Consider the following 14,689-nt stretch of genomic DNA (forward strand, 5'->3'; position numbering starts at 1 on the left):
GTGCATGGAGCACCTTGTGTGCCCCAGGCAGTGTCTGGAAAGCATTCACTGAATGCAGCCCTCCCTGCCCCAATACACTAAAGCCTGTCTGGGGAGGTGCCAGCACCTCCCTGTACAGGAAACCTATTGTCCAAGCCTCCCCTGCCGGAGTTTCGTCCATTAGCAGGAGGGCAGACACATGTCTGTGGCAGCGGCATCCATTTTGTGATGCTGGGGCTCTATTTAACTTTAACCGGGTTTAACAGTAACTACATGTCTTCTCCCTCTAGAAGGGTAGAATGCTACCCCTGCCACTAGGACTGGCGGGGGTAGTATTCCAAAGTGTTTGACAACTTACACAACATGTTTTGATAAAGCCAAACCAAAGTTAGCATTAACCGCAAGGATTATAATGCACTTAAGATTATATAGTATGTCTATATCATAGAACAGCTATAAGGAGATGGTTCCGAAAGCTGCAGAGGGGCTCAGCTCATGCTAGGGCACCCTCTCACATAAAACCAAGCACTCTGCCTCCAGGATTGTCAAGGCCTGCCATAGGAGTGACTTATAAGTTACAATGTGTCTATAGATAAGGTAGATATAGATATTCTATATCTAAGTAAGGGTTGATTACACCACCTTACCCAGGCTGTAAGTACAGACCTGTGGTGTGAGTTTTGAAGGTTAACCAGGGGTGGCACAATACATGTTGCAGCCCCTGGTATGCCTAGGGTGCACCTATGCCCTGGGTACCTATGGTACACTATACAGGGGCTCACAAGGGTGACCCAGTAACCAATCTGGGATGTACCTAAAGTACATGGTATCAATTTAGAGAGAGAACAGCTAGGCTGTGGGCCTGATTAGTACGACCACAGCCATACTATAGTCGAAAAACCAGAGAATCACAGCAAAAAGTGGGGGTAACCATAGGATGCAGACCCTACTCTCCTACAGAGGTCACATCTACACACACAAAAGTATTCCTAGACGTAACCAAAAATGTAAAAATGGGCTGCTCAGATCCTTGGGTGGTCTCATAGAGGTAAACTGATTACGCAGGGAAGGCACACATTTGCATTGTGTCATCCCGCCACATGATCTACAATAATTTTGGTGGCCTGACACAATTCGAAAGGGTGCTTTTCCCAAGTAATTCATTCACCTTTACCTGTTTTTATGTTATAACTTCATTATTTTTTTATTTCAAAACACGATAATACTGCCTAGGCAAATGTTTCCAGTGTAACAACCAAATAAAGAAATAACCAATAGAAAGATGATCCATCAACTTTGTGCATTGCCTTCCACTTCATGCCAATATATTGTTGCCATGTGCATAGTGTGGCTTGTGTTTTTTTAATATATATATGTGTGCTTTCCAATGGGGCAGAATGCAATTGCCACACCAGTGGAAAGAACACATTTATTAAAAAAAGAGACCTAAAAGGGAATCAATCAATCAATCACAGGTTTATTAAGCGCGACTACTCACCTGAAAGGGCCTTAGGCGCTGGGGAGGAGGGGGGTGCAGGTTCCACTTCATCAAGGAGGGGGTCTGTCGAAGAGCCTGGTTTTGAGGTTTCTCATGAAGATGGGGAGTGATGTTGTCTGCCTGAGGTGGAGTGGAAGGGCGTTCCATGCTCTGGCCGTGAGGAAGGAGAAGGAGCGGCTTCCTGATCTAGTCTTTTTGGCGTGGGGAACCACAGCGTAGGAGAATTGAGCTGATCGTAGGGTTTTTTGGGGTGCTTGGAAGTTGATTTGGCTGTAGAGGTATGCTGGTCCGGTGTTGTGGAGGGCTTTGTGTGCATGGGTGAGGATCTTGAAGGTGATTCTGGCCTCGATGGGGAGCCAGTATAGTGTGCGCAGGTGTTGTGAGATATGGCAGTGTTGTGGTAGGTTGAGGACCAGTCTTGCAGCGGTGTTCTGGACATTTTAAAGCTTGTGGGTGAGGTTTTCTTTATTCCGGCGTAGAGTGCATTGCCGTAGTCGAAAGGAGCCATGCAGACGTTGAAGAGCATGGGGCTGAGGGAGGACCCCTGGGGGACTCTGCAGGTGGTTGGTGTAGGGTCCGAGAGGTACGGGGGAGACTGACCAGCTGCATCATTCTGCCAGAGAGGAAAGAGTAGATCCAGTCGAGGGTCTTGCCCGAGAAACCTGTATCATCGAGTCTGAGTATTAGGGTGTGGTGGGATACCGTGTCGAAGGCCACTGAGAGATCAAGGAGGATGAGGGGTACTGTTTCTCCTTTGTCCAGTAGGGTGCAGATGTCATCTGTTGTGGCGAGGAGGGTGGTTTTTGTGCTGTGCCAGATTGTGACGGGTTTGGGATGTTGTGCTCTTCGATGAAGTCGGCGAATTGGATGTTTATGGCTTTCTTGATGACTTTCGCTGGGAACTGGTACAGGGACATGGGTTTGTAGTTTTTTAGGTCTGTGGGGTCCGCAGAGGGCTTCTTCAGTAGGGGGTTGATCTTGGCGTGTTTCCAGTCGTCGGGGAAGGAGGTGTTCGCTAGGGAGCGGTTGATGGTGTATCGAAGCATGGGTGCAATGGTGTTGGCGGCTCTGTTAAAGATGTGGTAGGGCAGGGGTCCGTGGGGGCCTCGGAGTGGGTTCATTTCATTGTCTTCTGTGTGTCTTCCGTGGTGAGAGCTGTCCCGCTGTCAATCGTTGGCTTTATGGTGCCAGGAGTGGCTGGTGAGGGTTCTGTGTGTTGGTTGACTTCGTCAAAGTTGTCATAGATGTTCTTGATTTTGCGGTGGAAGAAGGTGCTGAGTTTGTTGCAGAGGTCTTGTGAGGGGGGAAGGTCAGCCGACTCGCTGGTGGGTTGGGTGAACTCCTTGATGATGTTGAAGTGTTCTTTGCTATTGTGTGCGTGTGTGGAGATTCTGTTTTCAATTGCAGTTTTCCCAGTGTTTCTGATGAGCTGGTGGTGGGTGGTGGTGGCTTTGAAGTTGCTGTGGGTTTCTGTGGATTTGGAGTTCCTCCAGGTCATTTTGCGGTGGTGGCCGGTGCGACTGGACTCTTTCAGTTCGTGGGTAAACCATCTGGCCTTCTTGGCGTGTGCATTGTAGTTCTTCTTGAGGGGGGCTATGGTGTTGATGCTGTCGGTGATCCATCTGTGTAGAGTTCAGGCGACCGTGATGGGGCGTGGTCTTCTGCGGTGGTTGGAGTGCTGAGTGAGGAGGTGAGTTGGTCGTCTGTGATTTTGGTCCACAGTTTTTTCATGTGAGCAGGTGCTGGTGTCTGTGAATGGTGGGTGTTCTGAAGGTGAAGTGGGTGCATAGATGGCTTGTCCACTGGAGTTCGGTGGTGTGGCTGAAAGTGATGGAGTATCCTGTTGTGAAGTGGGGGTCGAAGGTGTGTCCCGCTGAGTGCACGGGTTAGGTCATGATCTGGAGAAGTCCAGTGTTGTGGAGGTTGCCCAGGAGGGATGTGATGTTGGGGTCTAGTTGGTTGTCAAGGTGGAAGTTGAGGTCTCCCAGCAGGGTGTCTTTGGTGGATGCGATGGCATGCAGGGAGATGATGGCTGTGATAGAGTTGCCGAACGGCCAACGTGGTCACAGGCATCAGTAGATGAGGGTTCCCCAGAGGGTAGTGGTGGGTCTGGCCAGTATCTTGAAGTGCAGGTGTTTGTCGAGGAATGGGCTCAGGTGGAGAGCGGATTTGTAGTCGATGGCGATTCCTCCTCCGGGGCAGGTGGGGCGGTCCTTCCTGCTGATCTTGTATCCTTGGTGAATGGCGATGGCCGGTCCCGAGGTGGTGCTGGTTCAGGTTTCTGTGTAGAATGCTACATCCAGGGTAGTGCTGTCGAGGATGTCCCAGATTTCGATGGCATGTTTGTAAAGCGATCTGATGTTGAGGAGGATGCATTGTAGGGTATTCGGTTTGGGTGTTTTTTTGTGGGCGGGTTGTGCTGGGCCCGTGTTCCTGGCGGTGCTGTGGTGTGCCGGCAGTGGTGACAGCTAAAGGGTCCATGGGTGTTGTCTGGTGATGCTAGCTTGCAGTTGTTGTTGTGGCCTGGGTTGAGTGTGTGAAGTGCTGCTGGGTCATAGTGTTAGCGGTGCGGAGGTCCAGGGTTCCTGCCGCTGGTCACGGTCGGGTTGGGTAAGGGCGTAGATGGGCTTGCCTTTGATGCACCTTCGGCTCGCCAGTGGTGCGTCCACTACGCGGCCTCACAGCAGCCGCCATTAAGTAGGGGTCGGGGAGGGCTGGACAGCTGGGAGGTGGGAGCGTCGAGGGGAACTGGCTTGGGCCAGTCGCGCTGGTCGTGCTAGGGGAGGGATTATGGGGGCAGCAAATGAGCGAGAAAAGTGTGAAAGAATGAAATAAAAACAGAAAAGTACAATAAAAGTGGGGGACAGAGATAGAAGGAGAGTAAAAGAGAGAGATAAAATGTTGGTGAAAAAACGAGTAAAACAGTGTAGGAGAGGAAAAGAGGAGCAAGAGAAGGAGACAGAGGTCCACTGGACCACCAGGGATGAGGCGCAGGAATAACTTGTGGGTGGAGGAGGGCCTCAAACACCAACACTCAAGAGTGCAGGGGCTCAGGGCAGGCCTCACTTAATGGTGGAGCAGTGAGGGTGGGTGAGCACTTTCACTGACTACGAGCCTGTGATCTTGCTCGCCTGTCCCTGTAGTGGCCGCCATTAAGTAGGGGTCGGGAAGGGCTGGACAGCTTGAAGGCAGGAGCGGGGAGGGGAACTGGCTTGGGCCGGTTGCGCTGGTCGTGCTGGGGGGAGGGGCCATGGGGGCAGCAGGGAAAACCAGGTGAGAAAAGTTTCAAAAAGTAAAATAAAAACAGAAAAGTGCAAGACAAGTGGGGGACAGAGTTAGATGGAGAGTAATAGGGAGAGATAAAATGAGGGTGAAAAAACGAGTAAAATGCAGCAGGAGAGAAAAGGCAGAGCGAGAGAAGGAGACAGGGGCCCAGTAGACTACCAGGGATCAACCCTTACCTTCAGGACCTACCCCCTTCTATATGCCTTCTATGTTTTTTGGGGAAATGTGTGTTTTCTCCTGGGGGTAGCATTCTTCCCCCAGGGAGAACACACATTTCCAAGAAGAAAAGTGGGCCCGACAGGGGTTCAGTGCCAAAAGTCAGGAGGGCTGACCCCTTTCACAGTTAAAAAAAATAATATATATATATATATAAATATATATTTTTTACTTCCCAGGGGCCACGAAAGGAGAAAACCCATGTTTTTTTTTCATTTTTATGCACCTTACCACTCTCACCTTTACACTACACATAGCCTATTTCACTGAAAAAAGTGCTCCCACGTCTCTGTAGGTTGAAGCACGCCCCACCCCGCAGAGGGACGGTAAGACCCCTATGATGAAGCAGGACACTAAGTGATTCTCAGTGGGTGAGGGGTATTTTAAAAACACATAGTGCTTTTCCATGACAATCTCATGGCTCACTAACACACTTTTTCTAACCACTAAAACTAAAACATTTTTATTAGGGTAGAATCGTATTGTTTATTTAGATAGGTAACAAATGGCTATTTTTCTTTATAGTGCTCCTACGCTCATAATCCTCGCTTAAAATGAACATACTAGAAACCTTTTTCTTTGAGAAGCTTCTAAAAGTCGAGGGTTCCTTAAATAGATTGTGAAGGCCAATTTCCTTTAGAACTGTTTCCATATAACCAAGCCTCAAGCTCCTCTATCGCTATGTCTATGTGTCAAAAACTCCAGTCCCAAATGCCCCACGCTCTTCTCAGTGTAGGTATATGTCAATCTCATCACTCTGCTTGTCCATTCATTTTAGTGCTTCACCTTCATTTCATCATGTGTCACATTCCTCTTACAACATGTTAGTCACTTCTGTGACTGTCATATTCTTTTTAATGTTTATAAATCAATTCAGTGCTTGCTATAATTTTTCAGTGAGGGCCACATTCATTTCAGTATAGTTGACATATTTTGATGAATGTCTTCTGCTATTTAGCATATTGTTTGTCCATATCGTTCACTAAGAAATGTATGCAATCTTTAGTGTATCGTGTTTATTTTCACTAGATGGTATATGTATTTGAGACGTTATAGATATTCTTATGTGTGTTTATAGTCTTTTTGCTACTCTCTTCTATAGAAGTCATATTTTAGAGCTGCAATTTTGAGCTGAATGACTTTCAATACGCAAATGAACAGCGAGTACTCCTATTTCAAGAACATGGTATGCAGCTAGCCTCCTCATTGTTTTCATTTTCTGCTTGATCTTATTTCTCCCCATTCTTTCAAATGCTCGAATATATGCTGAATTGTTAGGTGTTAGCATGCTTTTACATGAATTAATTTTTCAAAAAAGCAGTTAATTCTTGAGTTTACACTTACATCTTCCATAGCTTAACTCATGTCTAAAAAAGGAAATTCCAGGAACAATGTATAATAAATAATAATGCATAGAATACAACAAAGCAAAGAGTGCAAACATGGATCACTGTATGTTGTGGTTTAAGATTTTCTTGGGAAGCACTTTAAAGCAACTCATAATTTGTGGAATTATCTTTATTTCAATCTGTGGTTTACAAATACAGTGAAAAAACATGCATTCACAATTAATCACAGGATGTAGTACCACAATAGAGGCCTATCTCTTCCATTCATGCTGTGCCCTTAGCGAGGAATGAAGCATATCTTATATGGTAGTGGCAGATTTTCAAAACCACTCTCAACCGGGGTGAGGTCAACATCTTCCAGGTCAATAGGTGATCTTAGGTTAAAATTCTTCAGGATGTTTGTGAAAAAAAGAAACAACTCTGTATGAGATAGGCTTTCTCCCGGACAACTCCGTTTGCCTGGAAAAAATAAAAATACAAATAAGTAGAGTATCTTTATTAGTTTTATGTGTTGAATTACTTTTCTAGGATGATTTTCGTATTCAAATTCCATTTGAAGTCTGCTTGCATTAACTAGAACCCTGTATCCCAAACGCTGCATCAAGAGGATGGACATAACAATTTAGACCAAGCAGTTACTGCAGAACATCACATGACAGTTAGTGAAACAGTAACTCCAGTCCGATTCCTTAGAAAAAATCACTTTAACATAAATTAAGTTTCAAGTGATCATGAAGAGGCATGGCTTGAGTGATATACAGGAAATAGCGGGAAATTTTCAAATGCACTACACAATTAGAGGACACCAAGGGGCATATTGTCAAGGGCCTTATCTCCACTTTTTTGGCTTTAAAAGACAAAAAAGCAGAGATAATGTTTTCACCCTATTAACAAGAGGGTGATAACATGCATTAGCACATGTTAGCATCCTTTTACCCGACGCCTCCCTTTGCATCTCTAATAAGATGCAAAGTGGGCGTCACTGGGCAGAACAACCTTGTAAATATCGCTGATGTGCACCTCACAATATTTACAAGAAGGCCCAGGCATTTTTGCAGACGTTAGTTTTTGGTGAAAACCGTGGCTTTTGCCAAAAAATGCTGACTTACCTTTACTTTATATTGGAGGTGGATTATGCTGATACGACCACAGGGTCGTATCAACAAGGTTATCGCCATTTTCCATGGAGCATAGCTGGAAAACCAGCGATGTTCCATGGAAAACACGGCTATGGCTGGAATAATTATCGCCATTGCGCTATGCATTGTTAATACAGCGCTAGCATGGCGATAATTATCAGTGATAGCTGGCGATAACAATTCTCACGCTAACAACAGCCAGCGATAATTATGGCTGGCCGTTGATAATATGCCCCAAAATTTCTCTCTGTTGTTGCGTTGCCCAAAAAGCAACCAGCAGATGAAGACAAACTCCCAGAAGGTATGAAGGGGAAAACATTGGACAAAATTTTTTTAGGCAACTGTTTATTAAGTAACCACAGCATTTCGAGCTGAGGAGCAATATGTATTTAAGTCGCAATGGGAACTGAGTTTAACACTTCCGCAATTCCAATCTTTTTCTTGCATATTTGAAATATTGTTATGTTTTCTTTTCTACACAAATATTCTGAATGTACAGAGTAGACATAAAGGGAATAGTCAGGTTCAGGTCAGTCAATGTGATGTTACAATTTGAATGTACTCCTTCTTTGTTTTCACACAAAATCCCTGAACGAAATACTTACACCTTCACTCTGAATCGAGTTCTAATTTGGTGCTGCAACGATTTCACTATTTGCAATACCATAATGTGCGGAAATTAACGTGTGCACAAGTATTGCACGATTCCTACTTTTGCACTTCAGAATAAAGAATAATCTGCAATGTGAGTGTGTTTGCCACTTCCAAAGTACAGAAACTCGATCATGCAGGCAAAAACCCTTGGAGAGTGTACCTTTCATCTGAGTTGTAATTCTGTTTCAGTGCAAACTTATATGTGCCTGACTCGGGTGCTCATCCTCAACAATCAATATCTTTTTTTCAACAATACATGTTATAAAAGCATATTAAATAAAATACAATATAAAAGATAAAACATGAATTAAAATAAAATAATAATAATAATACTGAGTTTTGTAAAGCGTGAGCGGCTACCTCCATAAGAAGTGTCCCGGCGCTCGGTGGGCAGTAAAGGGCAGAGTAGGAAAAAAGATCTATTGCCTAAAAAGCCAGGTTTTCAGCAATCTCCTAAAACTGGGTTCAGAGGAGGCCTGTTGTAATTCGTGCGGCAAGGTGTTCCACAAAAGTGCCGTGCTTGCGGAGAAAGTTCTGCCTCCCAATCGAGCCCTTTTCACTCGAGGGACACACAGATGAACCTGGCAGTTAGATAGAAGGAGTCTGGCCTGGGAGCATCTAGGCAGACGTGTTTTTAGATAGTTCGGGCAGGTACCGTGTAGGGCTCTATAGAGCCTTAAATTTCACCCGGCAGCCAGTGTAGCATGCGTAGGTGCGGAGAAATGTGATGTTTAAAAGGGACATGCCTCAACAATCTCACAGCCGAATTTTGGACGGTCTGCAGCCTCTGTATTAGAAATTTCGGGAGTCCTAAATAGAGACCATTGGCATAATCAAGCCTCGAGGTAACCTTGGCGTGAATAACCGTCTTCCGGCAACCCTCCGGGAGTAGTTGAAGAAATCTCCGTAGGTTCCTAAGTTTGCTTAGGAAGCCTCCAGCCATTTGCTGTATGTGAGGGGCGAAAGATAGGCCATCATCCCATGTGACCCCCAGGTTTTTTGCCTTAGAGCTAGAGAGCGGTGCTGGACCCATCTCGGCCGGCCACCAGAGCTCGGCGGGAGGGTGGTCACCTTTCCCAAAGAAGATAACCTCAGTTTTTCCCGCATTCAATTTCAATTTGTTGGTATTCATCCAGCAAGCCACATCGCGAAAGCAGCCCTTGAAATTAGCAAATGCAGCCTCCGACACTTCAGAGTATGGAAAAACCAATTGGGTGTCATCGGCGTAGGAAATTGCAGTGACCCCCCAGTTGGCAATCAGCGTGAACAGCGGAGCCAGATAAATATTAAAAAGCAACGGGCTGAGAGCCGACCCCTGTGGATCCCCGCAGTACAGTCTCCTGGATTTAGACGAGAAGGCGCCCAGGGCCACCTTCTGAGACCTGTCCGACAGATACGAATGGAGCCAGCCTAGTGCCTGTTCCTGGAGACCGATCTCTGCCAAGCGTTGTACCAGCCTGACGTGGTCTACTGTATCAAAGGCGGCCGATAGATCCAGGAGCACCAGCATCGCCGATGCTCCTGAATCCAGCGACCACCTAACTGACTCGGCAACCTCAATCAGAGCGGTCTCGGTGCTAAAACCGGCTCTAAAGCCTGACTGAGTTTCATGGTGCACATTGTTGTCCTCCGTGAAGTTGTTAAGCTGCCGCTGAATTAGTTTTTCTAACATTTTGCCCGGAGCCGCCAGTAATGAGATGGGGCGAAGGTTGCTCAAATCCTCTGGAGCACCATTCAGCTTTTTTTTTCAGTGGGAGGATGGTGGCCTGCTTCCAACTCTCCGGAAACACACCAGAAGAGATGGACGTATTCCAGATGTGTTGGAGGGTGGGCGCGATGAATTCCGTCATTAAGCTCCAAAATATCAAACATACATATACAAGTGTTCATAAAATATCAATTAAGTCTAAGCTATAAAAGCAATCACATACAAATCATAAGTGCAGCAGCAAGAGAGTAAGTAAGGGTGGATATAGACATTACAATAATTAGGCACGGTCAGAGCTCCAGTAAAGCATGCTAGTAAGACAAAAAAGGGCAGAGGTGATGCCAAGATCAGTGTTTTTCATTTAAAAACCGGCACCGCTTCATACTGGATTAATCACATGGGCAAAAAGTTTTGGGGCCAGAAGTAGGTAATCCTAATTTACCGATTCTAAAATACCGAATTTTACTGATTCGGTATTTTAGAATCGGTAAATGCTATGTAGGAAACAATTTGGTAAGTATTACCGAATCGGTATGATTCGGTATTTACCGAATCGGTATTTACCGATTCTGTAATTCCCATTCATTCCAATGGGCCTGGAGGCCCATAGGAATGAATGGGATTTACTGAATCAGTAAATACCGATTCGGTAATGGGGGAACACATTCAAGGGTGGCAGGGTGTCACATTGACACCCTGCTGCATCCCTGAATCGTGCATGTGTGCACATGTGGCACACATACATGCCCTAAGGGCATGTATGTCTGCCACATTTCACTTTTGGAAATGCACAAAAAATGCTTTTCCAAAAGTTTTCGATATTTACCACCAACTTTTAGTTGGTGGTAAATACAGAATCCTTAACTATGCAATTCACTCATTTGAGTACTCCCTACATTGCAGATTCCGTAATTTACTGATTCGGTATTTTAAGGAATCAGTAATTTACCGATTCCTTAAAATACTGATTCTGTAAATTACTGAATCTGTAAATAGGCCACCTACATCTCAAAAGACTAATACTGGTCGATAACGGCCGAAATTCGGTAAGTTCGGCCATTACCGACCGGTATTAGGCTACCTACATCTGGCCCTAGATCTTATAGACCACATCCACCTTAAGAACTTGGCTACAGGAATTGCATAGCGGAGGGCACGATCTGCACAGAGGATCCTTAGAGCAACACTACTTTGTCTATTGCCCAGGTTCTTGCATGTCTGTACTAGCCAAGCTTTGCGAGGGGCTGCATCTGCAGGACAAACAAATAACATATGGGGGGAAGTTTCTGCGTGCTATGTACAAATAGGGTATTTGTTATCTCCAGATGGGGACAAGTTAGAGGTGAAGAATTTTAATAGCAGGGTGCCCCCTCTAAATTGAAAATAGAGTTTGCGATCCAGGGGTTTTAAGATTGCATCCCAAAAGAGCTCACAGCATGGACGGTGTTTAAGTGTTGAAAAGCTCCCCGTCAGTGTGGTGATATCAGTTGTTCCTATGATAATTGAGCCCACCACTTCCTTTTTATCTTTCCTTAATTTTTTCTCATGGGGAACTGGGTAGTAGATAGAGTTTCATTTAGGTTAATCAATCCCATGTCAACCAGAACCCCTTTGATGTCATGTAGCCAGCCAATTCTGTGGAAATTATCTGCCTTGATAACATCCCGGGGACCATATGCACAATTTGCCAGTTCCTAGGCAATATAAAACTGGATGGAGCGTAGCTATTTCAACCAGTGATTTCCTTCCTAGGTCATTAAGCAGTGGGAGGACAGGGGTACTTTATAGTTGGCTAGTAATCTTTTGCAAGAGCCTGTCCTCTGCTATATCTAACTTGGTCAGTTTCTCAAAAACCATAGTTACAACCCGTAAAGGATCGAACTCTCTACCTTTGCATTGTAAATCTGCAGCACAGGGCTGACTGGCTTTGTCAGCGATGGTCTGAATTCATTATTCAAAGTCCCTGCTAATTGGCGATGTTTTAATGCATAGTCTCAATATGGGGCCTCCATTTAATCTTTTTATCCAGAATAATTGCCTAGATAGGTTAATGCATCCACTTGCTCTAAGGATACCCTATGCAAGTTGGTTCTGCCCCTAAATGACCCATACTGATTCTAAATAATTAGTTTGATTTTTTTCTGCATTAATTATTAAACCCTGGAGATTGCAAAAGTCTTCAAAATGTGCCAGAGAGAGCTGGAAAGCACAGGTTTCTTTTTTAAAATGATCAGCATATCATCGGCGAACATTAAAATTGGGATCTTTGAACCTGCTAACACCAGGGCATCAGTAGGAGTAATGGGTAAAAATGTGGCAAATCCTTTGATAAAAATGGAAAGTAGCGTTGGAGCCATTACACATCCATGGCTCACTCCCTTTTCAACTGGAAAAGGATCTGTTACATTCCCCTGTGTTCCCCAGCATATTTGTGCAAAGTTGTTTTCATGGAGTCAAGCAATAAGGGAAAGTACATCCTTAGGCATTCCTTCCTCTTGGAGCACCGCCCATAGCTTGTTACGACTGACTAAGTCAAAAGCTGACTTAAGGTAGAAAAAACTGCATACTTGCTGCCTATGCCGAGCACTACAGTCCACCAGTATATAAACATAAATCTAAAGGCTTGAACTATTGTACTAATTGTGCACAGAAGCCAGCCTGGTGGGGGATTAAAATATCAATGGCGTCAATCCACTCATGTACCTTTGCCAGAGCAAGATGAGCTTCCACCTTTTAGATGGAGTCGATAAGGCTTATGGACCTATAACTCCCTGGCAGAGATATGTCGCCCTTTTTGTACACTGGTATTGTGATAAGTTGGCCTGGTATATGCTGTCCACTAATTAAAGTGGGCACCGTGTACCAGTCGAAAAAACCCTTATGGTGATTTAAGAGGTCAAATATATGTGAGGACACCCTTCAGGCTTAGTCTTGAAGGAATGTTAAGCAGGTTGTTTTACAAGAGTGCAACCTCATAGTATTGGTTAAAAGAAAGTAGAACCACACAGTAGTTATAACAATAAGTATTAATTAATATAACACACTCTAAGTACAACACAGTATCGTCTGCACAAAGATACTCACAAAGCACACACCACTGTAGCACAGAAACAATAGTAAAGTGCTCTAATGCACAATGGGCTCCAGGGGGAGACCAAACCATTTACTAAAATAGTGGTATCAGAACCACGACTCTAGCCAAGACAGTGTCTTGAGGATGTAGAATCACTGAAACCCCAAGGAACCACCCAAGGTGAGTGAGTAGGGACCCCACGGAGGATGGGTGCAGTGTGGGAACACAACTGCGGGCGCTGTACAATTCTATGGGAGAGTTGCGGTTGCAGTTTTAAAGTTTAAGGACACTTCTATGTGGACTTCGAAGAAACCCTGGGGAAGTTGGAGAGTCACACCACCAGTGGATACCATAGTACCAGAGTTACCTATCCCAGGGAAGCCAGGTGCATAGGTCTGAAGTGGCATCGGAAACTGCAGTTGATCTCTATGAAGCACTTCAAAGATGAGCCACTACTGGGAAGAAGAAGAGTGTCCATCGGAATCCAAAGATGTATTCTTGGTGAAGAGTACCTGAAGACAGAGAGGACAGAGTCTGGGTCACTCAGGAGTGACCAGGGGCTCGGTAAACAAATGCCCACAGATGTTGGGTGCTACAGATGCTTTGAGGGGGTTCTTGACTATGCCATCATAGGGAGCAGGAGATGTCGAGGGAGACCAGGAGCTGATACAAGCTGTCCTACAAAGGATGTCGAGTACTGAGGGGCCGGTGTCCGGTGGGAGCACCAACAAGCCTTGGCAGCGGCAACCTACGCAGAAGGTCAAGGAAGGTTACGGTTTGGAAGAGCAAGGTGCGGGAGACTCACCAAACACAGGCAAATCAGGGAAATCTTGGAGCAACCAGGGGAGCCCAAGAAAAGCAGTGTTGACCCTCAAGAGGCCAAAATACACAAGAGGGACCCTGTAAACCTACTGTCGATTAGGCAAGGGGAGCCACCCACCAGAGAGGAATAAACGAATGAACATGAAAGGGAGCTTCCCCAAAGAATGAAAAATGAAACGATGAAAATCAACGAATAACACCCACAGAAAGGCTGAAATATTTTTTGAAGAATTTATTTTGAGTCAATCATGTATAATAAAATTATTAAGACCCTATTAAATAAAGGTCAGCTTCTGGAGTACAAGACTTCTTAAAGTGATGGAAGCTTAAATAAGCGTCAGCCCAAATACAAATAGAACAATAAAAACATGACACTTCATTCTTTCATTCTAACAGTCATTCACACGCTCTCATTCAAACAAACCAGTTGTTCACTATCAATCACAACATCAAAGAACGTCATGCAAAGGGAAAAAGCGCCTCAAGAGGACCCACAGGCTGGAGGCAGAGGAGTTGCAAGGGGACCTCGAGCAGTTTCACAAAGTAGCAGCCCACGGAGACTGCAGTTATTTCTGGGCAATGGTGCCAGAGGTTGGGGCTACTTGGAGCCCAGTGCACTTGTTTTGAAAATGCCAACAAGTATCTGTACTTGCAAAATTACATGTCCACAAGGGAACAGCTGTTGCAGCCTCCACAAAGGATTCTGACCTCAAACTTGGTAGGAGGGCAGCTCAGACCCCAAGGGACTTGGAAACCCACCTCCTGTGTTGCTGGAACGTTCAGAGTTCATAGGAGCTCGGGAGCAGCAGATCGATCAATCATGATGTGGTGCCTGCGGTTACAGGGGAGTGACTACTTCACTCCAAGAGAGATATCTTCCTGTGTCCATGATGTTACACAGAGGCTGTATGGTGCATGGGCACAGACAATAATTTGGACAGAGAGAGAGAGACAAAGTCAGACCCA

At 45.2% G+C, this 14,689-nt stretch overlaps 1 protein-coding gene across 3 annotated transcripts in view; it reads right to left on the minus strand.

Annotated features, from left to right (window-relative positions):
* Positions 1 to 6,481: 6,481 nt before the first annotated feature.
* The window catches only part of LOC147692380 (cytochrome P450 2A13-like), a 1,200,227-nt gene continuing 1,192,019 nt past the window's right edge, over positions 6,482 to 14,689 (minus strand). For all 3 annotated transcript variants that reach the window (XM_086938606.1, XM_086938607.1, XM_086938605.1), the window contains one exon: positions 6,482 to 6,786. In XM_086938606.1, coding sequence (XP_086794732.1) covers positions 6,605 to 6,786 — 182 coding nt within the window. In that variant the 3' untranslated portion in view covers positions 6,482 to 6,604. The remainder of the gene's footprint in view (positions 6,787 to 14,689) is intronic.

Source organism: Lissotriton vulgaris, chromosome 9, assembly GCF_964263255.1.
Source record: "Lissotriton vulgaris chromosome 9, aLisVul1.2, whole genome shotgun sequence".
Lineage (NCBI taxonomy): Eukaryota > Metazoa > Chordata > Amphibia > Caudata > Salamandridae > Lissotriton > Lissotriton vulgaris.